The 23,934-nt window shown below is 42.0% G+C and overlaps 1 protein-coding gene across 9 annotated transcripts; it reads left to right on the top strand.

The window, feature by feature from the left end:
• The first annotated feature begins 1,437 nt into the window (after positions 1–1,437).
• Steap2 (STEAP2 metalloreductase) lies at positions 1,438–23,269 on the top strand. 9 transcript variants are annotated; one of them, XM_076913089.1, is made up of 6 exons: positions 1,438–1,620; positions 12,293–12,417; positions 12,660–13,181; positions 16,915–17,442; positions 18,836–19,000; positions 21,247–23,269. In XM_076913089.1, exons 3-6 carry the CDS (start codon positions 12,693–12,695, stop codon positions 21,532–21,534), a joined length of 1,470 nt encoding a protein of 489 aa, XP_076769204.1. In that variant the 5' UTR covers positions 1,438–1,620; positions 12,293–12,417; positions 12,660–12,692; the 3' UTR covers positions 21,535–23,269. The 9 variants fall into 9 exon arrangements, with proteins under 9 accessions (XP_076769204.1, XP_034374860.1, XP_076769206.1 ...); XM_034518969.2 differs by having other exon boundaries at positions 1,516–1,954; XM_034518970.2 differs by having other exon boundaries at positions 1,590–1,777.
• The last annotated feature ends 665 nt before the right edge of the window (positions 23,270–23,934 follow it).

The following is a 23,934-nucleotide window of genomic DNA, read 5'->3' as shown; positions in this document are numbered from 1 at the left end:
AGCTTTACCCATCACACATGTAGCAGGCCTTGTGAACATTTTATTTGCACCTATTTAATAAAATATCTTCACCCACCAAACAACAAATATTTGGAAGACTCGTAGTCACTCTGTCTGCTGCTTTGTTCAAGAGTGCCTGACACCCAGGACACATGGCAGGAACTCAACAAACGTGCTCTCTGGTGTGAATGAGTTGCCAGAGAGCTCCAGGGCTTAAAGTTCCTTTAGGCATTATCATTTCAAACTTATCCAATTGTATAATAACTTCAAAGGAGAAATTATGTTAACACCTCTAGGCCACTAGAGATTTATGTAATGAATTATTGCTGTGCTTCAGTGGAATAAATTACTTCAGGGAACGGAGGAGGACACTTCTCAGAGAGTGCCTCATGACCTGGAAAAAAAGGCTTTCAAAATCAACTTTATATACTTTGAAACTGTAACTGGAAATCACTGGTAAAATGACCACGGTTCATGAAACGGACCCGGAGCCACACTCTGCAGCGCAGACAGCCATCTTTGGAGCACTTTTGGCCAGCCTGGACTTTTCCACCCATGGAGGATGTTTGTTTATTTTAATAGTCCAAGTATGAAAAACAGATATTCCTTCTGGAAACTGCAAATTGTTGACTGATTCATTCTTTTGGGAAGTAAATGATTTTACATATTACTTTTATTTTTTTTACATAAACAGACTCTATGTCTAAACAGCTTTTGAAGATATTTTAAATGCACACTTTACCTGTTTTCTGTAATGACTTACAGTTTTATGCTACCTAGAAAAAAAAAAAAACGTGATAATCTTTGCTAGACATTACATAATGCTTTTGTTTATGTGATAGGAAAGCTACATCTTCTTGCCAAGATGTAAGGACACAGCAGTTTCCTCCACTGGTACTCCAGAAGTGTTAGAAATACTCTGCTGTTCTCATTATTTGACAGTAATTGAAGTGAAATAATAAACACTGATATAAAATGTAAGGATTTTTCTCCTGTTACCAAAATGGAAAGTATTTTACCAGTTGTCAATCCTGCTCTACCCTGACACAGCACTAACAGCGGGAGTTTATACCTAAACTTTAAACCTCGACCGTATTTGGGGGTGGGGAAGAGATGCTTTTCACAAGGATCAAACAAAGAATGTTTCCCAAGTTGCACTGCAGAGGTTAATCTATCTATGCCTTTCAGAGGGGAAAGTGCAGTGCCCCGAGGATTGATCCAAGACCCTCTTCTGCTTTTGTTCTGACTTGTCTGGTTAATAAACCACCAAGAAAGATAATTTTAAACCTAATTTGCTGAAATGAGAATTTATTAACGTCTGGGGAAAAAAAAAAGAGTACATTTGACAATTTTCGATAAATTGCACATATACTTTTAAAATAAGATCTCCATTGACACTTTTGACCGAAAATGTAAAGGATCCCTATCTAAGTTGTTAATCCAAAAGGAGGAGGAAAAACTACAGAAAGCAAGGTGCCCTTACACAGCTCAGCGAACCCTGGATGCTCCAAGGCCACTGCAGAGTCTGGAGGTAGGCGGCTTTCCGCAGGCACGATGGTCTCCTGACTCGGCTTAACCTTCCAGTCTGCACAGAGCTCGGGGGCAGCAGCGACAGTGAAGGTCAGAGTCCACAGACTAACCCCTGCAGCCCACTGCTGCGATGGGCCTCTAGTCCCAGGGAGTTTTAAAATGCGGTTCGTGGAAGGGCATTTCTGAACATTCTCTTTCAAGGACACGATCCAGCCCAAAGGGAGAAAAAAAGCGCACTTTCTTCGAGGTTTGTGTGGAGCAGAGTAGGGAGAAGGGGGGTGGGCAGGAAGGAGGGACGCCAAGTCCGAGGCGGCGTGGGGAGCGTCTCGGAGTCAGTGGAGTGTAAACGCGAGCAGGATCCACGCAGGGCTGCTCCCACGGGGGTCTCCGCAAGATCGCGCGCAGGCGTGGGGATCACAGCCCGGTGAGTCCCCACACAGTCTGCCCCGACCCGCGCCCCCTGCGCGTCACCGCCAGCCCTGCCTCCGCGCGCCTCCCCCTGCTCCACCTCCCCGGCGCCGCGCGCTGCGGTCCGGCTTGGGGCCGGAGGAGCGCGGGCGGGAGGAGCACTCCGTAGGCCCGGGAGCTCGGCGGGCCCTCGGCGTGGGGGAGCCACGGCGCGGCGCTGCGAGCGTGGCCGGGAGAGGAGGGAGCGGAGGTGAGCAGGGTGGCCAGAGCGCCGGGGTGGCCGATACGGGGTCGTCGAGCAGCGGGCGCCGTGCGTGAGCCGCATCCTTCCTCCCTGATTCGGGGGGTGGGGGGGCTTGGAGCTGGCCAGGTGGTGAGTGCGAGGGATGCGGGAGGATGTCCGTCGCACCTATTCCGCCCACTTCTCCCCAACCGTCCTCCCGGAGCTCCGGGAAGTCCTCGGGTCCGGGCCCAGCAGAAAGGAGGCCAGGAGAGACCTTGTCCCAGGTAGGATGTGCCCGAAAGAGAAAGGACCCGCAGGTTACTTTTGCCAGCCACTTTGGATTGATGCGGCACTTTTCACTGTCATACAGCGCTGCTTGGCAAACAGGTAAATAATGCCTGCAGTGGCTTTGCTTATAAACCCGGTCATGTAATCCTGGTGTGCTCAGGCCATTTTGCGTTAGAAGTAATTGGTCTGTTCTTTCAGTGTCCTTAATTACCTCTGCGTCCCGTGTTCAGCCTCAGCTGAAACTTGTTGAAAATTATGCCCTAAAAATCTTGTTCTGAAAATAACATAGGGAGATAAAGAGATTTTCCCCCCTGTGGTCGGGGAGATTTCCGTTTATTATCTTCACTATCCTGTGGGGCACGGTTGGTGTCAGTGTTTACCCTTCAGGCTGATTGTTTGTTTGTTTGTTTTTAGGTAGAAAAACTTTTTCTGGGCCACGTTTAATGATTGCCCATCACTGTAGGCGAAATAAAATTCAGACTCCAACCCCCACTTCAGCCCTAAGGACTTGATTACCTAAAGTCCCAGTTAACCACCCCACAGCTTGCAACCTTCTCCCCAGTTTACCCCCCACCCTTTTCATAGCTTTTTATTACTATTTTATTTAGCTGGTCTGTTTCCTTTCTTTGACACTATACTTTTTTTTTCAACCTCAAGATAACCTATTTGGAGAAGCAAAATACAAAATCCTGAGTCTGTAGCAGCATCGGTGCAGCAATCGGGCTGCCTGGAGATGCCCGTGAGATGGTGGCATCCGCTGCAGTTTCTGCCTCTCAGCTAGTCGGGGTGGGGTGTGAGAGGTGGAGAGTGGGGGGCAGTATCAACAGTGATAAGTTAGCTAATTGTGAAAGATGGAAATGAGAAAGCTTCATCTAAATCACTTTCATTGTACTGGTACCATGGAAAATGTACTTCTATTGAATGAGCAAATTGTATTTTAACACTGGAACAGAGCACGGATGAAGGCAGAATTTTAAAATGATTACAAATGATATAGAAAAATGAGAAGGATAAAGACGCAACAATAGCTCCAAAGGCTGGGCCTGTGAGAAAAGATGCAGGCAGACTATCAGGAGGTACAGTTACTCTCTGCTCAGCCTGTAACCATGACTCTGAGGTAACCAAGACATTGACACACTACTCAATCCTTTAGGGCCTTTTGGGCCCACAGACCTTAACCATCAGAAAGACAGATCTGGCCTAGAGACTCATTACATATTCTTTGGCCTTGGCGTTTATAAAAATGCATGTAGTGACAACATTTATTGCATACTTGGTATGTGCCAGGCAGAGTGGATAGGAGTGTGTGTGTGTGTGTGTGTGTATGTGTGTGTGTGTTGAGGAGTGTAAGTAAACAGTCAAAAAGTAAATAAGGAATTCTTTAAAATATCTCTCCAGGAATTTAACAGGGGCTGAAAGAAGCTGCGGTTGGTAGGCTGGAATAAATCATACCTATAGGAGATAGAGTTCCCGGGATGGAAAAAAGATCTGTCTTTTCTGATTTTTGAAAATGATTCTGGGACTAGGCAGTAGGAAATACCGGCCATCAGGATAAGGCTGGCGAGGTAAGGAGAGGTTGTCATATTTGGGGCCTTTAGGGTCACAGTCAGATATGAGAAGGAGCCACTGACTTTTAAGGAAGAGAAACGTTTTATGCTATTTGTGTTTTAAGATGACCATAGCTCTGAGGTAGAAATCGGTTGTGTAAAAGGTGAAGACAGGCTGGCCATTTATAAGATGTTGGCAAGCCAGGCATGATGATAATGTCTTTCAGGTACCAGATCCTGAGGCAGGAGGAGCATTTGAGCCCAGGAGTTTGAGACCAGCTTCAGCAGCACAGGGGACCTCATCTCAAAGTTTGGGCGGGGTGGGGCCGGTGAAGGTTTGTGGTAAGAATGGAGGGTAAAAGCACCTGGGCTAGTTGGGTGTGCTGGTGTCAATGGAGAAAGCATAAGAGATATTTTAAAGTGGCTGGGCTTGGTGGTACCCACCTTTGATCTCAGCAGAGGCAAGGCCAGCCTGGTCTACATAGCAAGTTCTAGACCAGCCAGAGCTACACTATAAGACCAAGAAACATTTTTAAAGAACAGGGGTTTCTGGGTGAAGGAAAACAAAGCATAGAGATTGACCGTCCCTCCCCCAAATCCCCACCCCCCACCGCCCCAGAGTTCTCACTTAAGCATCTGGTAGGAAATGGTGAAGCTGGTATATTGCAGATAGAGTTGAGTTTTGAACCTGTTAAGTTTGAGGTGTCATGAGAAAGGCTATAACTATATGCCCTTAGGAGGCAAAAGGGATGGTCTCCAGGGGAGAGTGTCAAGACTGGCTTTTGATGGGTGAAGGTAGCCTTCATGAATGTATGAGATTAGTAAACATGGTTGTTTGGTTTTTCTTTAGCATTCTGCCGAGTGAAGACACAGAGAAAATGGGTAGCTGGGTTCTTCCAGAGTTTTACTAAGTGTGTGCGGTGGCAAGTAAGAAAGGAGGGTCTTTTCAAGGGAATGACTCTCAATGTACACAGGGTTTAAAGGGAAGCCAGGAATGGAATAGGAGGTCCAGAGACAAAAGTTGTTTTGCCTTCTAGACATATCAGTGTGAAGATTTAAGCTGAGGTTACTAGGAAGGTATTGGATGGTGTCCAGAAAGTGAAAGAGGGGGGGGGGGGGGGGGGGGGGGGGAGGCAGGGATTTGTTGCTTTTGATGAACAAGTCCTGAAAACAATAGACCCTGGGGGTAAGGTGTTTAGCTCTACCAGGAGAGGTGGTTCCTTTAATCCCAGCACTTGGGAGGCAAAGGCAGTTGGATCTCTTGAGTTTGAGGCTACCCTGGTCTACAGAGCAAGTTCCAGGACAGCCAAGGCTACACAGGGAAACCCCGGCAAAAAAAAAAAAAAAAAAAAAAAAAAAAGGTTTATCTCCTGTGATGGTGAAGTCTTGAGATGGTTGACAGCTGCTGGGCTACAGAGAACATCTCCAGTGGAAAGGGATGACGTAGAAGTCAGTAGGGAGCAGAGAGGTTAGGGAGAAGTTTTAGATTTTCAGGATAAGTTAAGGAGGTTCGGGTATGAGCTTGTGAAGAATATAGTAACCTGCCTCATGGTCCTGGAGGATTTTTGATTTTCTTGATAGCAATCATCAGGTCATGAGGATCTCTGAGAACAGTTCTTTTCTGAATCTCGGTCATCCAGCATCTAATGTCCTAGATATTCCCACGCAACATAAATTAAGCTCTGTTTTGTTTTTGTTTTTGTTTTTTTTCCCCAAAGTCAGTTTAGCACAACCGATACTATTCTGCTAGAGGAGTGTCAAGGAATCCTAAACTGGAGAAAAAAAAAAAAAAAAAAGAATCTTAGGGGCTATCTTAGTCACTGTTCTATTGCTGTAAAGAGACATCATGACCAAGGCAACTCTTTAAAAAAAAAAAAAAAAAAAACATTTAATTGGGGGCTTGCTTACAGTTTCAGAGCTTTGTCCCTTATTATCATGGCAGGAGGCATTGTGGCACACAGTGATACGGTGCTGGAGAAGGAGCTGAGAGTTCTACATTCTGATCTTTAGGCACAGAGAGACCAGGCCTGGCGTGGGCTTTTGAAACCTCAAAGCCCATCCCTAGTGACACACTTCCTCAACAAGGCCACACCTATATGAGCCTTTGGAGGTTTTTATTCAGGTTAACACAAGGGCTGTGCAGCGTACTGTACTTGCACTGTCTTCTAGTGTTAGTACTCCTTCAAATATTAACTGCAGAGGTCAAGTTAAATACCCAGAGGGACCTTGAATCTCAAGGAGCCTGTATGCTACTTAAAATATACTTTTAACGGGAACTCCTGTACTTGCTGTTAAATCTGAGGTGATAATGTAACATCTTATATTGCTTCCAGACTTCAAAAGAGGAGGATGTTAGCATTTGGAGAAGATCATAGGAATCAAGTAGAGGCGGGCTGACAGTCAAGATGGTTTCAGGCACTTACACCAGTTCATTTACCTCAGCAGCCCAAAGAAATAAAACTCGCTAGAAATGGAATGAATTTATCAATTACTTAGTCTATATTACCTTCAAATAACATTAAATAAAAACTTAGAGAAGATCAAACATGTTTTAGCTAAAGTGGCCCTTGGGCCAGCACTATGACCATCACCTAGAGCTCGTAACCAAGACAGAAGTCAGAGTCACCCCAGATCTCCATATTCCAGGAGAATCTCAAGCCCTGATGCCTGCATCTGCATTAAAGTTTACCAAGCTCTCCAGTTAACAGACAGGTTTGCTCAGGCAAGGGACTTCTGGAGCTAGTAGAACTGAGGACAAAACAGCACCCCCTCTCGGGAGAGTGAAGGGTTAATATCCTCAGAACACTTGGAATTTTGAGTGTTATGAAACAGGAACTCAGTGTCCTGTGTGGTGTGATGACACATTTTAAGGAATGGCTTCACTCTTCCCAGAAAAGTGAAGGGAGGATGTTGCAAATCAGTAAGTGGGCTTTCTGACACTGCTTCAGAGTCGGGGAGGGGGTGGACGGCAGGCATAGGCTTCACCTCCACTTATTAAGGGCAGCTGTTGTCCTGTGGGTGGTTATTTTTCACTGCTGGGGAAGAACGATGGGAAAACAGACATAAGAATCAGCTAAATCTGCAGTCTCTAGAGGAGCAGCAAAATAAATATGAAATTGAATTCTGACCTTTTAGAGGTGTTTTTGAACTTGTCTACCTAGTCTTCACACCTCATGATCTATAACATTTTTGATGTCCACACCGAACCCTCAGCAGATTTAAATAAACATCAGGATGGAGGAACAGGTGACCAGGGATCATGACTTTAGAATCTCTCTAGGTCATCCAGTGGAGCTACAGTTGAAGATGGCTATCTTGAGGCCGTTCTGAGTCAGGTTCTGCTTACCAGTGAGGACCTTCCTCACCCCCCCTCCCCCATTTCTATTGTGCAAACAAACTCAGACAGACCCACAGAAAGAAAGGTTATATTAACTGATCGATCAGTGGCTTTTTCAGACACTGAGGGATGCAGGACCTTTTTAAAAAAGGAGAGTTTGCGATTAGACAGTTTTCTTACATTGAGTGAGTGACATTAGCTTTGATAAAAAATGGACACCGCAATGTGGCACATTTACAGAAAGCTATTCATTTGTATATTTAAAATGGAGAAATTCCTTGTGTAAATCACAAGTTGTATTTTTTTTTAAGGTCTGTGGATGTTTTGTCATTCATAATTTCATTGACTGGATAACCAGGAAGTCAGTGCCTGTTTTGTGGCATTAGAGAGTCTGCGCCTGGTTGAATGCTTGGTAGGATAAGTAATGGGGATTGATGAGTCCGTGTGTGTGTGTGTGGGGGGGGGGGGTCATTGAGGTTGGACCAATGCCTAAACTGATATCACCCACTGAGAATACATGAGGTTCTTAGTTGAGGAAACACTAGGGAGATGTTTTGCCTTATTGAAAAGGATCTAAGGACCGAGGGGACGGCTTAGGTGGTAAAGTGCCTGATGAGGACCTTCATTCTGTCCCCAGCACCCTTGAAGAGAGCCTATAATCCCAGCACCACATAGGCTGAGACGGGGATGGGGCTGTGAGACCCTACCTCAAAAAATGAAGTGGAAACTGATTGACATAGACACTCAGTGTTGACATCTAACCTCCACAGGCACAGGCACATACATGCCTGCACACCTACCCACAGATGCTCACACATATGCACACACCTAAAATTATTATCTGAAATCTTTGAGAAAAGTGTTTTAACTAACAGATTATTAGATTCAACAAGATTTTTTTTTAACACATCTTTCTGGTTGAAAATGTTTCTAAAAAATAACTGAACTGTTCCTTCAACCTCCGAGTTTGAGCAGGGTCTCAATAGAGCCCAGGCCAGCCTTGAATTCACAGATTAGCCTGTTTCTCCCTCCCCAGTTCTGGGGTGGAGTGTTGTCCGCCACTGACACTTGGTCTTCCTGACGCCACCTGCCTAGTGGAGTGGTGGGATTACTGCTGTATGCATCTGCGCCCAACTTCTGTATTAGTAATTGCAGCACTATGAACATAACATGCTGTTTAGTGACTCTGTTTCGAGGAATGTATGTGGATTACATCTACGTAACAGTTAGTTATTGAATACATACTGAACCTAAGAAACATTGGAAATCTCAAACAGCCCGGGAGTAACTCCACTTCGTTAGGAAATCCTATGCCGTGCCTTTGGGGTTTTCTGAAGGGTTTGAAAGTGTTCAGAATCTCTAAACAAAACACAAACACGGAAACCCATAGAAACCTGTTCTTGCCCTACATGAGCAGTTGGGTTTTACTTGTTTATTTAAATGTCAAGAGGATTTAGGGACTGTCTTAGCACAAGCCAATAGTTGTAGTGTTTAAAGTCATCCGCTAGTTTGAGAGGTTAGGATATTTGGCATTCCATTTCTGGAATGTACCGCCTGGTTTTGGAGTATGACTCAGCAGATAACTGTGGGTTAGGGGTGGGGGCTGGGATAGGGGTGGCTGACTGGGGTCTAGGGAAAGGCCTGTTCTCCTAACAGCTACTGGGGCTCTTCCACTTGGAGCCTCCTACTGGCTATGGCAATGATAGCCCTCAAGCTTGGCAGTTTTACAAACCAGTCAAATGATACAAGTGCTGCTTAGGATTGCCAGCACAGACAACTGCTATCACTACCCTCTCCTGGACAAAGGACATTGGATGTATACAAGTAGGAATGAGACACTTTAAGTATAAAGGACAATTCATGAAGAAGAGTAACTATGTGGAAAACGCCTTGCTTTCTCCGTGTATTTTTAGTTGGTATTCAGGAGTTAGCAGGTTTCCTGAGGCCATGGAAAGCTGCATTCACGTTGAGACATTGCTAGTTTTAAGCTAGATTGTATTTATGGCACATTAGCACAAAATGATGCAGAAGCCACACATGAATTAGAGAGTAGTTTGTAAATACAAATTAATTATCTTTTACACATATGGCATACGGCCTGCAGAGATGGCTCAGGTGTTCCATAGGCCCTGGGTTCAATTCCCACACATACTTCGTGGCTCACAACCATCTATAACTCTAGTCCCATGGGACTCAATGCCTTCTGGTGTATAGACATACATGCAACACCCATATACATAAAAGAAATAAAACTTTAAAAAAAATTGAAAAACATATACAAACACAGACATATACACAGAGAGAGAGGGAAGCAGCAGACAGACAGACAGACACACATACACACAGAGAGAGAGAGAGAGAGAGAGAGAGAGAGAGAGAGAGAGAGAGAGATATGATTGTACATGCACACACAAACACACTGTCTTGAAATAAGGGAACAAGCACCATGCAATGTTGTCTCCTGGCTTTCTAAGTTATGTCCTGACTATACAATTTAGTTTTTTTTATTATAAGTACATCAGGTCACTCCCTAATGAGACCGATTTTCTCCTGTGTAAGCACGGTGCCGTCCCCTGCCTTTATCTCTGTGTACAGAGCATACAGTGGCCCCGGATATACTCACAGCAGGCCACTGCAGGGCAGATCTACCTTGAGTTTATAACTGCATCATCCTTTGTCAACTGAAATGTGTAAATCTTGTAATGTTTACAGTGTCTTTTTTGTCCTAACACAATAAATGTGAAGATGTCATCAGTAACCCATGTATCCAGTTATAAGACAGGAAGGAAAGGACCCAGAGTACAGAATAAACAAATGATGAATGAAGTTGATACCATCTCAGCATCAGATATGATCCATTGTGGGAGATGGGCTGCTCTTGGTCTGAATATAGCTGAGCCCAGTGAGAGTGAGATATGAACACACTCTTTGGCCCTTTCTCTTTTCTTCTCTCTAAAAGCAAAATATGCCTCTTAAAGGCTACAGAGTCTCAGAGGAGGGATAATATATATTCTCCATCCACTTGAGGATTTAAAATAATACTGTCCATAAAAATACTCTACGAGCCATGAAATTATATGCAAAAGTATGGTGTATGGTTTCAACAATAAATGTTTCATATCTTAGACCCATGAAAGATCTCTTGGGCTGGCAAGCTGGCGTATTGAGTAACTGCTTGCTCTGTAACTCTAGTGACCTGAGTTTGATCCCCTGAGCAAACAGTATAAAGGGAAAACTACTATCTCCACAAAGTTGTTCCTGATCACCACAGACATGGGGCTGTGCCAACACACACACTAGGTAATACAATTAAAATCCCTGAGTGTGCAAGTGTGCATCTCTGTGTCTCTCTCTGTGTCTGTCTCTCAAACACACACACACACACACACACACACACACACACACACACACACACACACACACAGCACAATGAAAGAGTCTCATATATTAGGCTAATTTTTGTTCCTAGCCATACCGCACTGTTAGGGTTCAGTTAGAACTTGCCATTAGGAACACTATGTGATTAAGGTCCAAGCATGTTTATACAGGTGTTGCCCATTAATAGATATAAAAGTTGTGGCTTACCGAGTGGTGACATTGTTAGGTTCTAAGGTATTTATGTACTTCTTCACAGTCTGATTTAGAGAGGTCTGAACTTGTTCTATTTTTTTTTTTTTTTTTTTAAGGCAGGTAAGTAACTTCATGTTTTTAGTTGGAAAAGGCCTTACTATCGTGATTATTAGAGTGAATGGTTTTGTAGTTCTTCAGTGAGAGATGCTGTAGTATATACTGAGTAGCTCAGGACTAGTGGGGATCTCTGGCTTTTCTGAGTGAATCTAGTAGCACTTTCATCCTTAGGTCATGCCTAGGAGAAGAGGAAGGTAAATTGGTCACCCTTCATTTGGAGATGAAAAGGGTGCTGGTGCCTTTAACTGCAGATTCCCCAGGTAGTCAGCACTACACCAGGAATGTGAAGATGGCTTTGTAAGAGCAGGTTGCCAAGGACTCTCTGAGAGCTAGAACCGTGCCTTGAGGGAGAGCAGATAATTACACTTTCTGACTTGAAAGGCGTGAAAGGAGACCTGTAATAGGTGTAAAGGTGGTGCATCTTCCCCCTTCGGGGAATCAAAATTAGACATTAAGACCACTAAGTAATGCTGAAAACAGTACAATGGCCGAAGAACATCACCTTCTCCACCCTGTCCTCTTAGCCGCTTCCCTGCCAGCAACAGCAGCGGCGGCAACAACAACAACCAACGTTTCTGAGAAAAAAAAAACATACAAACAAACAAACAAAACCATAAACTGGACAAAAAGAAAGCTCACATAAACTAAACTAAACATAAACTAAACCATTTTAAATAGGGGAGCTATGTTATGGGGTATAGGGAGAATGACAAGATGTCTATGGGGTTTAGCGGATTCTTTAGTAGGTGGTTGTTTTTTATTTTATTATTTTATGAGACAGGGTCTCACTATATAGCCCTGAATGGCACTGGAACTCACTATACCTGACTGGCCTAATACTCATGTAGATCCACCTGCTTCTGCCTCCTGAGTGCTAGGGTTTAAATTTTGTGTCACCATGCCTGGTTCTAACTAGATTTTGATGCCTGCTTTACTTTAATATTGTTTAAATAATGACATTAGTTTTATCTTGGCCTCCTTTCAAATCTGTAGTTAATCAGGTATATATAGGATAGCTCATATAGACTCTACCCCCGAATATGACTGTCTAGTTTGGAGTGTATTGCGAGGAAATTTGTTTTTATGGGCTTTCTTTTCTCTTCCTTCCTCCCTCCCCCTCCTCCCCCACCTCTTTCTTAGCTATCTCTTGGGATCAAGGTCCTTTCCTCTGCTGCTGATGTCATTTCTGATTTGCCACCTGATGTGCTAATAACATGCTCACCGGAGCTGATTTTGACAAACATTCTGAGTGAAATTCCTTCTTTGCCCTAGGCCTCCCTTGCTACACATAGGCAATTCCACTGTCCAGCAGCATCTGCTGCACTCTTTTAGAAATGCAGCCTCTGGAGCCTCCTTCCAGATCCTCTGAGTGAGAAGCCACATCTTGAGATCCCCAGGTATTTGTGTGTGCTTGCAGAGCCCCCATTTAGCTGATCAATCACCTGTTAATTTTTCTATTTCTGAGATCTTCTCTAACTTACAGATTGTGCTTGCTGTGTTCTGGGTTATATATAGCATGTCAAAATATTTTGTCCTTAGAGACGTAGGACATAATTACAGTGTCTAAAAGTTGTTATTGTTGTTTTTTAATGTTTGTCAATAGGTTTAGTTGGTGAACATTTTCTTTTCTCTCTTCTAGGACACTCCTGGTGATCTTAGAAGAGTCTCTGCCATGGAATCCATCTCCATGATGGGAAGCCCTAAGAGTCTGGAGACTTTTTTGCCTAATGGCATAAATGGTATCAAAGATGCAAGGAAGGTCACCGTAGGTGTGATAGGAAGTGGGGATTTTGCCAAATCTCTGACCATTAGGCTTATTAGGTGTGGCTATCACGTGGTCATAGGAAGCAGAAATCCTAAGTTTGCATCTGAATTTTTTCCTCATGTGGTAGATGTCACCCACCATGAAGATGCTTTAACAAAAACAAATATAATATTCGTGGCTATCCATAGAGAACATTATACATCTCTGTGGGACTTGAGACATCTGCTTGTGGGCAAAATCCTCATTGATGTGAGTAATAACATGAGAGTAAACCAGTACCCAGAATCCAATGCAGAGTACCTGGCTTCATTATTCCCGGATTCCTTGATTGTCAAAGGATTTAATGTGATCTCAGCTTGGGCACTTCAGTTAGGTCCCAAGGATGCCAGCCGCCAGGTATGCAGTCTTTCATTTTATTATTTGGTATTTTGTCGTCAAGTAAACCAAGTTCTAAGGCATTTATTTTAGACATGGTTTGAAAACTAGGAGAGATCACGTGAAGACTATAGTCCAACCTTGTAAATGCATACTTCTCTTCACAAAAATGATGCAAGTATTTGATAAGATGTCATGGATTTTTCTGTAATAACCAGTTAATTAAAGAAAGGGTGATTTAGCTGATGTGTCCTCCGATGCATTACATTAATCCCCCAGAATTTTAAAAGAATATATTTTCCCCTCTTCTGCCCTTCCTTTCCTCCTCTCCCTTCCTGCCTTTTTGTAGATACTTGGTAACACAGCATCCCATCTCTGAAAGAGAAAGAACTTCATACAACCCTTAGGAACCCTCAAGAACAGCCTTTGTATTTTCATGGATTAAGCTTTTATAGCAGATAGAGTGTAAAGTCTGTTTCAAGCACAGAGTTTAAGCTTTGGGGCAGGTGGGCAGAGGTAGAGTGGATTTCTCAGCTTTACTCTCAGCATACAAGTCTTAGTTCAGTCTGTGACTGACGCAGACAGCAGGTTCCATTAGTGCTTCTGGAATAGAGCATCTATAAGAAAATGCGTAAGGCACTTTAAGAGTCCTCTGGAGGTATGCTTAGGTATTAAATCTCAGGGTTGTGGTAAAAGGACCTTCTCATTTTTGTTCATAAAGACAGTTAATTGTGGGGCTGGAGAAATGGCTCAGCACCTAAGAGTGCATACTGTTCTTTCAGGGGACAGGAGTTTTGTTCTCAGTACCCACCCTGGGTAGCTCACAACCACCTGTAACTCCAACTCCAGGCCTCCGAGGGTACCTGCACGCATGGGCATAAACCACATACAATAAACTTTTTTTAAAAGATGGTTAATTGCATTCATTGTACAGTAAATGTATTACCATTCTATGCTATGCATTTCGGCCGTGAAGTCTGTGTTGAGTACTTCCTATCACTGTGACTCAAGCACCTCAAGGGAGATGGATGGACTTTGCTCACGGCTTCAGGTTTTAGAGGGTTCGGTCCGTCATGGTGTGAAAGAATGATAGAGTAGTGCCGTTTACATCACAGAGGGAAGAACACAGAGAAAGGGCAAAGCCACCTTTTTGCTGTCTTTCTCCTTTCTCTTCCTTTATTCAGCCCAGGACCCCCACCCATGGGATGGTTCCCCAGGCCACGGGAAGGTTTGCTTGCCTTGAGGGGAGTCTTTCTTCCCCGTTTAATCTTTGCTGAAATACCTCTCAGACACACACAGGAGTGTGCCTCATCTTCCCTTAGGTGATTTCAAATTCAGTCACATTGACAAGACTAGCCATCACAATGACCACTTTCAAGTCTCCCGGTTTCTCTCTCCTTGGCCTCCTCCTTGCTTCCAGTGTTTTGAGGGTACACACTTTAGTCAGCACTGGCCTTAGACTGTTTCAATCTCATCTCTCAGCCTCTGAAATACTGGGGTTATAGGCATAAGTACCATCCCTGGCTCATCACTGTTTTAAATCACGTATTTAAAACAGTACGTGATTCCTCCAAGGTTTTGCCCACTGCTCTGGGCTACTGAGCAGACATGGCAAGCTAGACTAAGCACGTGCTTAAACACAAACCAGACTCTAGCTTCTAGAGACTGTCCTTTCTTACTTTTTAAAAAACATATCCTGTAATGTTTGTCAAATTCAAACAAGGGCCTATCAGACAAAGTTAACTAATCACTTGCTCATATTCATAATCATTTTAATTTTTAACAGAATTAAAAAAAAAAAAACCTTGTGGAGCAGAGATTAAATTTAAATTCAGAATGAGCTACAAGTTCCATCATCCAGCTACAAGAGCCATATAATTGGTACTTTGTAATGCCCGTGTCCTTAGTTTTGCATGTCTCACTTGTAGATCTAGATTATTAAAATCTGTCCTCATTTATAGCCTTTTCTCCAAATAAGAAAACGGGGTTTGCTCCACCATCTCACACCTGCAATAAATCAAGGTGAATGCTTCCCTTATTTCTTTGCTATAAAAGAATTCCCATTTTAGAAATACATATTTGTTCAACATCACAGAGTTGATCATTTATCTGGCCACCATCCGCTGAGATTCAAAACACGAAAGCTGAGCTCTGTATTGCCACCGTTGTGTGACTAGGCATCACACGCAAATACTTCAGTGTGATGTCTTTCAGAGTCTAGGTACACATCTCTTCAGGGATATATTTGGAAATTTGTTTTTCCCAAACAGTGCTGGAGACTTTCTACCGATATTTTTCTGTGCCTGAGTGAGATGGTCTACCTGTCTATAGCAGTAGCTCACGCCAACAGTGAACATGGGGCTCAACAGATACTTGTTGAATTATAAACTATATTATATAATCAGTGATGTTTTGATCTTTCTTGCCCTACCTACTGCATCATTAGTGTTCCTGTGGAGATGCTATGTTTAGTCTTAGAAAATGGCAGTTCCCATTGTGTTTAAATTTAAGCCTTACAGAATCATTGTTTTACTTGTGAGAAATATAATTATCAAAAATAAAATGAAGAAATGTTCTATGCTCGCTAATGAAATAGCATACCTGGAATTGTTCGAGTGTTTTACAGATACTTGATGACTTGGCCTCTGACCCTGAGTTTTACAGGGAGCTTGGCATCATGGCACAATTTGCACATTTTACTTGCAAAGGCTACTGCCTAGAGGCTCCTCATGTGTGTGCACTTGCTGGATAAGGAGCAGATAAGCAAGGATGCTAGGCAGAATCTCTACATTCCTACAGTTGAAAGTTGTCCAGGGAAGGGAGCAAGAGGATCCAGCCTCACTCTTAGAAAGCTGGGTTGGGGGGATGGCAACCCCATAGGCAGAACAACAGTATCAACTAACCAGGACCCCTGAGAGTTCCCAAAGACTAAACCACCAACCAAAGAGCATACACAGGCTGCTCATGGCACCCCCCCAACCCCCCCCCCCCACACACACACACACATGTGTAGCAGAGGACTGCCTTGTCTGGCCTCAGTGGGAGAGGATGTGCCTAATCCTGTAGAGACTTGATGTTCCAGGAAATGGAGATGCTGGGGGGAGGGAGGATCGTGATGGGGTAGGGGAGTACCCTCTCAGAGGCAAAGGAGTGGGGGGGATGGGGTGAAGAACTCTGGGAGGGGACACCAGAGGGAGCAACATTTGGAATGCAAAGAGAGAGAAACAGAGACAGAGAGACAGAAAGACAGAAAAGAAAAAAAGCTGGGTTGGGAGGATATGGCCAGGTAGACCTCTGGGGAGGAATGTGCCTTCCCTTGCAGCTGCTGATGACGTTGGTGTCCTAGAAGAGCGAGTGTCCCCTCTTCCAGCAGCTTCCCTGTCACGAGGATCTCTTGGAGCCTTCCAGGTTACAGCTAGATTCTCTGAACTTTATTTTCATCATAGGTGGCAAAGACTTTCTAAATTTTTAATTGCAGTATTTTAAGTCTTTTAAGATACTAATAAATTTAACCATAATGTGACACTTTTGATTACTCTACTGTTAAGATGCTGTTTTAAAACTGATAACTAACACCTATGGTAGTATTTACTTTAAGTCTCTTTAATAATTTACAGTTAATCATTTTTTTCTCCATTCACTGGCGTCACACAAAGTCAATAAACAATGTCCCGCAGATTCAGTCGACTTTGTGATTGAGGATAGGACTTTTATGAACAGCAGTGACAACTGTCCTTTTTGGCTTTTCTTACAGGTTTATATATGCAGCAACAATATCCAAGCTCGACAACAGGTTATTGAGCTCGCCCGTCAGCTGAATTTTATTCCTGTCGACTTGGGATCTTTATCATCAGCCAAGGAGATTGAAAACTTACCCCTGCGACTGTTCACCCTCTGGAGGGGACCAGTGGTAGTAGCTATAAGCTTGGCCACATTTTTCTTTCTTTATTCCTTTGTCAGAGATGTGATCCATCCGTATGCCAGAAACCAGCAGAGTGACTTTTACAAGATTCCTATTGAGATTGTGAACAAAACCTTGCCTATAGTCGCCATTACCCTGCTGTCCCTGGTGTACCTGGCGGGCCTCCTGGCAGCTGCGTATCAGCTTTATTACGGCACTAAGTACCGTAGATTTCCGCCGTGGTTGGATACCTGGCTACAGTGCAGGAAACAGCTGGGATTGCTGAGCTTTTTCTTTGCTGTTGTTCATGTTGCCTACAGCCTCTGCTTACCAATGAGGAGGTCAGAAAGATACCTGTTCCTCAACATGGCTTATCAGCAGGTACTGAACATGCTCGTGATTTATCTGGTTCTAGTGTGATACCTTCATAGGAATTGCAAAATCTGAGTTAAAGTAGTGTAAGTTTATATGTGCTTTTAAATGGCATTTTCCCTTTGGTATATTTGGGGTGGGAAAGTGTTTCTGTTTTGTTGTTGTTGTTTGTGTTTTGAGACAGGGTCTCTATTTATCAGTGGATGTTGCTCTTCTGTATAGCTGTGTAGATACATTTAGGAGAGGAATATGTTTAGGAGGATGTTTTGTTTTGTTTTGTTTTGTTTTGTTTTGTTTGAGACAAGGTTTTACTATGTAGCCCTCACTGGCCTAGAACTTTCTATATAAATCAGGCTTGCCTCAAACTCACAGAGACCTGCCTGCCTCTGCCTCGAGAGTGCTGGGATTAAAGGCATGAGCCACTACACTTAGTAGACAGGAATTTGGTTAGAGCTTTTTCAGCATAGAAGCCCAAAAGGCTCTTTCACGATGTTGGTAGTGGTGGCATATATATATGAATGTTTTGTTAACTGGACAAAGTTAAGATGGTATTAAGAGTTTGTTTTCTCCCAGTTATAGATAAATCTTTTCTTCCACTTATAGATAAATAGATAAATTTAAATCAAAATTTCAGCTGAAGGAACCCAACTCATAATTTATACTCTAATTGTTCATGGATGAATAAATAATTCTACATGTCTTCACTATGCAGATTGCCATAAATTCACAGTTAAGTCATACTTGAGTAATGAGTATTAGCAATATAAGGGAAGGATTTAAAAAAAATACTGCAAAGCCATTTGAAGTTTGGAAGGTGTATTAGTGGGGTAATTCAAGTAGACAGATAATTCAACTCCATATCCATATCCTGAGGACTTTTTGGTTTCCAGGAAAGAAGGGTAAGAAAGAGACATTAACACTGGGTGAGGAAGAAGGTGACTTTGAAGTCCCTGCCTGGCTTCTAAGTTAAACCTAGTAAAGCGTACCCAAAACATTCAGCCACATGTATACCAGCCTGTAAAAGCACCTCAGAACTGAGTCTGACGACAGATTCTTCTTTCTGTCCCTTGAGAAGCAGCGAGCTGGCATCCCATTGTCTTGGACTGCAGTCGTGATCCACTGTGAACCTGATGACATACTTAGCCCCACCACACACATCCCCTTACAGTCTTGAAAAGGAGGGCATCTTAGTCCTGTTTTGAATTAACACTTTCTCCCCTTTTCTCTACGTTTGGGATAATAAGAACAGGTTCTCCACCATGGTTCATTATGCTGAGTTAATGCTATTAATCTTAAAGATGATCTTAAATGGCCTGATTTTTCTTTGACCAAGAGTGAACAATGTGTAGAGTCAGCTAAAGTTCTAATAAGTACGGGAAATTTGTGTTTGTTTTCTTGTTAGGTTCATGCAAATATTGAAAATGCCTGGAATGAAGAAGAGGTTTGGAGGATCGAAATGTACATCTCCTTTGGCATCATGAGCCTGGGCTTACTGTCCCTCCTGGCAGTCACTTCTATCCCTTCAGTGAGCAACGCTTTAAACTGGAGGGAGTTCAGTTTTATTCAGGTATATGGGGGTTTGTTTGGTACCGCATTGGGCAGCACAGAGTTTCATTGTTAAGTTCAATGTTAAATATGCGCCATCTAAGACGAGTGCCCTAATTGCACATCCAGTTTAGATGACACATGTAGCTAAAGGCCAGTTTAGTAAGTAAAAGGCCAGTACATCATAACATAACCTTGTCTATCATGTTAAGAATAAAGAGAGAAGCGGGCTTAGGTCAAATTCAGTGTTGAAAGTCAATTTATTAATAGGCAACTGAACACACACGCACACACACAGTTATAAGCACTGTCATGCTAGATAAATATACTAATGGGTTGTGACAGGCAACTGGATTTGTGGATCTTGTTAATGTGTTTTAATATGCCAGTTACAAACTAATGCATAAGAGTATCCATAAAGAAAGTCAAAGAACACTTGAGTTCTTTAGAAGGCTAAACATTCATCTCCATTAATAACTATATAACACATTTACATATTTAAGTATATATTATATATATATATATATATCCACATACATACATACATATATAAATATATATATATATATATATATATATATATATATATATATACATACATACATACATACAATTTGGATTCTAGTTATATGGCCACAGTCTGTACTTTCTGATCCAAATGGTCTATAGCACAATATATATAATTTATACAGTAGAGTCATTTGGGATTATACTAAGTTTTATTTTGTCCCTTGCCTATTGAGGTTTTTTTGTTTTATTTGGTTTTTTTTGGGGGGGGTATTGTTGTTTTTTTCAGCAGTGAATGGAGAAGGTGGTATGACAATTTATCTATGTGGTATTGGCTGTCCCAGAATTTCCTGGAATTTGCTCTGTAGACCAGGCTAACTTGAAACTCATATTTTCCTGCCTCTGCCTCCCCAGTACTGGCGTTAAAGGTATATACCATATGCCTGGCTGCTTTAGGGAAATTCTAAATGATATTTTTATTCTTTGAGAATGCTATATAAGTATACAATATGTCTTTATTATTTACACTCCCCACCACTTCCCTCCAACCCACTTTTTTAAAGTCATGCAGGAATCTTATTCTAATTAAGGCCAACCCTTGTCTAAATTCGTTTTCTCCCTTTGATCATGCCTGAAAGGAAATGAAGGCCTTCTGATAGAAGATGCTAGACAGACACCTATCATCACAAAGTTAGACAAGTAATTGCAAACATCTTGCCTGCTAGAAAGCTGACATTTTCCTAGTGAACTTAGACGTTACATCACTACACTGATATAAACTAGTTGTCAAAGTAAGCAGCCTTAATGTAATAATTTAGGGAACTGAAAACTGGTAACTGTTTAACCTATAAAATGACCAACTAAAGCATTTTTAGTCATCTCTTTTATCATGGTCAATGGCCACATGTTTAAATTGTTTACCCACATTACATAGTAATACTCAAATTTTAGCATGTTTTTTATTAACTAGAATCTGTTTATAATGTGTATGTGTGTACTCAAGTGATCGCTCTTTCGTATCTAATGTTGCATCTATGTTTATGCACACATCTGTATATACCTGTTTTTAAGCTGTACAGTTTTATATATAACATATAGCAATTTGGATAATCTCTACCACTAACTAGTTTGCTTGTTTGTTGAGATAGAGTTTCACTATATTGCCCACACTAGCCTCAGACTAGTGATGTAGATCAGGCTGGCTTTGAACTTGTAGTCCTCTTTTCTCATCCCCCCTAGTCCTGGGATCATAGTTGTGTGCCACAGTGACAGCTGTACAAACCTTTATAAAGCATATGGACACCATGCATATCTAAACCACTTGAGAAAAGCTAGATGTTCTGATCAGTATAATCCTAGTAGTAGAGCCAGTTCCAAGGATATAAATCAGAATATAAGAGGTCTACAGTGGTATTATTTATAGCTGAAGAAATTTGAGATCAGAATGATCAACACAAAGGAAGGATTAAACTGTATTCATTCAATAAAACATCACATAATATTCATGATGTGTTTTGATAGGGCATGGAAAACCTTGTGATATAATGAATTAAGTAATGAGATTATTCAGTTTATTCAATATGATCTGATTTGTGCAAAATTGCTGCACTGTAAATACATGTATATGGAATTTATGCAACCTCCTTAAATTGTTCAATGCAGAAGATAGTAGGTCAGTCACTACAATTAAAACATAAGCAGGGTATCTGCATGGGTTGTTACATGAGTGAGTAATGGACTTCTCTCTTCCTCCATCTCAAGTCTACCCTTGGCTACGTCGCCCTGCTCATCACGACCTTTCACGTGTTAATCTACGGATGGAAGCGCGCGTTTGCAGAAGAGTACTACCGCTTTTACACACCGCCAAACTTCGTTCTTGCCCTCGTTTTACCCTCCATTGTAATTCTGGGTAAGATGATGCTACTCCTCCCGTGCATAAGCCGAAAGCTAAAACGAATTAAAAAGGGCTGGGAAAAGAGCCAGTTTCTAGAGGAAGGCATGGGAGGAGCGGTTCCTCATCTGTCCCCAGAGAGGGTCACAGTGATGTGATGACAAGAGGTGCTCTCGGATGGACACCACACACACTTCCATCCATGTCATTACATTAGGCCCTCACCACAGTCCCTGTTAACAGACTGTCGATTGGCGGCAGTCTGAAACCTGAAGTGAGATTTCAGCGGAGAAAGAGAGAGATCGGATTCTCTTCCAGTTAATTTTTATAAATGTCATGTTTTTCCAACATGCAGTTTTGTAGTTCACATCTATTGTTACAATCCAGGAGGATTTTCCTTTGTGCAACTGTAACACTGTTGTTCTTTTAACCGTATTGCATAGTTGAGCAGAAATATTTGTAGTTAATAATACAGATGAGATACAACGTTTAGAACACTTGGCAAAACAGCAGAACTAGAAGCTTTTAACATTACTCAGTGGATATGCTTCCCCCCACCCCCAGGCTAAAGATTTTAATTATTATCCAATTTAAGGAGCAGAAATGCATAGTCATATATTATTGAGGAGGGGCACATCACATTAGCATCCAGGGGGTATGCAGGAGCAATCTTATGCTTTCATAAAAACAAGACCAGAAGAATGTCATCTGTTATACAGAGCAGTGTGAGTATGTGAGAAGGAATTAAAGACAAACCTAAAATTGTATTTACCGTGCACTGGAGACGCAACGTTAATACTGTTAACACACAACTCATGAGAGCTTTAGTCTCTATCACATTACAGGGCCATTCCATTCTCCTATTTATGTCAATCAGGGGAAGGATCCAGCGACACTGGACCTCCCAAGCTGGTACTCTGAATACAGTACCAACCCCAGGAATTGTGGACCTGCCTTTAATTACAATGAAAGTAATTGTTACACATCAGTCTGTATTTGTTACTTTGGCCAGTCACCACCCTTCCTGTGTGGGATTTACTGACACCCACTGAGGGAGTGTGGAATGGTTCTAAACTCTTGTCCTCTTTAATACTTACAATGAACCCATGAAATATTTATCTTCATTTCCCCTATGGAAAACTGAAGGATGGGAAAGTTAAATTTGCCTGAGGTCACACAGTGAGGAAGTGGCAGGGTGAGCTGTCATCCCAGGGAGTCACCATCAGGAGCCATGACGTTATAAACATCAGTATACATAACCCTGCCCCACCCATCACCATGCACTGTATTCATGAGGCCAGCCACGATGGTTCCTTTCTTGTATAGTCATAGACAATCTTAGAGTATGTCATGTGCATCAAAGGATGTCTAAAAGTATCTCAATCGTAATTTTATTATTGCTTGTGGGTAGTCCATAGTTACCTGGAAACCCATAGTAGCACAAAACCTCCCCATGCAGTAAAGGACTGAGCAGGGAGAAGGCCGAACTGTGGATGAACTATTGAGACCCTACAACTCTTTAATGTTCCCATAAGGTGGCCATGTCCTTTGCTCCTCCTGAGAAGCCTTCCTGCCTTTACTACCGTTCATTAGGAAGCCATTTTTAAGCACAAAGGATATTAGGGCAAGTGGTTAATTATAAATCTATATGATTATGTGTCTCTGGACATAGAATTCACAAAATTGTCAGAGCTGGTCTTCCATGTGTAAATTGCATTTTGTTCAAACCTTAAGATATACTACATTTTCTCCATTTGTTCCATATTTATTGTAGTAAAAGTTCCAGACAAGATGTAATTGTGTGTATTCTTCCTAAAATTGTATCACCTCTAAAGTTAACCTACTGACTTGAATCCAACCATCAGAAATAAAAGGACTCTTATTTTTGTGGAACCTATCTTTTCTACCAGTGTCTGTTTTCCTATCTTTGCATTGTTGGTCTGGGGAATTGCCCACTATTCTTTGATGTTGTCTTCTTGGCCAACTGTAATATTGAACACCTCATCTTCATTTTATTAATCATAATCATTTTTTGTAGGAATTCAGTACTACCGTAATGACTTAACAATAAACGCCTACAAGTTGGGTGTGGTGGCGCATGCCTTTAGTCTCAGCACTCAGAGGAGGCTGATGCAGGCAGTTCTCTGTGAGTTAGAGACTAGCCTGGTCCACACTATGAGTTCCAGGCCATCCAGAAGTATGCAGCGAGACACTGTATACATACATACATACATACATACATACATACATACTTATATACATATTGGTACTGTCATGAATTAGTGAAAAATAGCAATGTGTTTTTAATTCTTACTTACTTCTTGAACTTCATTCTAAGGCAATTGAATGTGGAAATACAATGAAATATTTCCAAAAGTTAGATGATTAAAGTATATTGTTATGTATATGATAGGTAGCTCATACAAAAATACTGCTAGTATATATACATGGGACCTTTGAAAATATGAAATTATGTAAAAGCTATGAATATGATTTCAAATGACACCTTTTTTTTCGGAATCTTACAAAAATGGGATAGCTTTAGTTTTTAGAATAAA

This window comes from Arvicanthis niloticus, chromosome 15, assembly GCF_011762505.2.
Source record: "Arvicanthis niloticus isolate mArvNil1 chromosome 15, mArvNil1.pat.X, whole genome shotgun sequence".
In the NCBI taxonomy this organism is placed as follows: Eukaryota; Metazoa; Chordata; class Mammalia; order Rodentia; family Muridae; genus Arvicanthis; species Arvicanthis niloticus.
The sequence above is the reverse complement of the archived record's forward strand: the minus strand, read 5'-3'. Positions and strand labels throughout refer to the sequence as shown.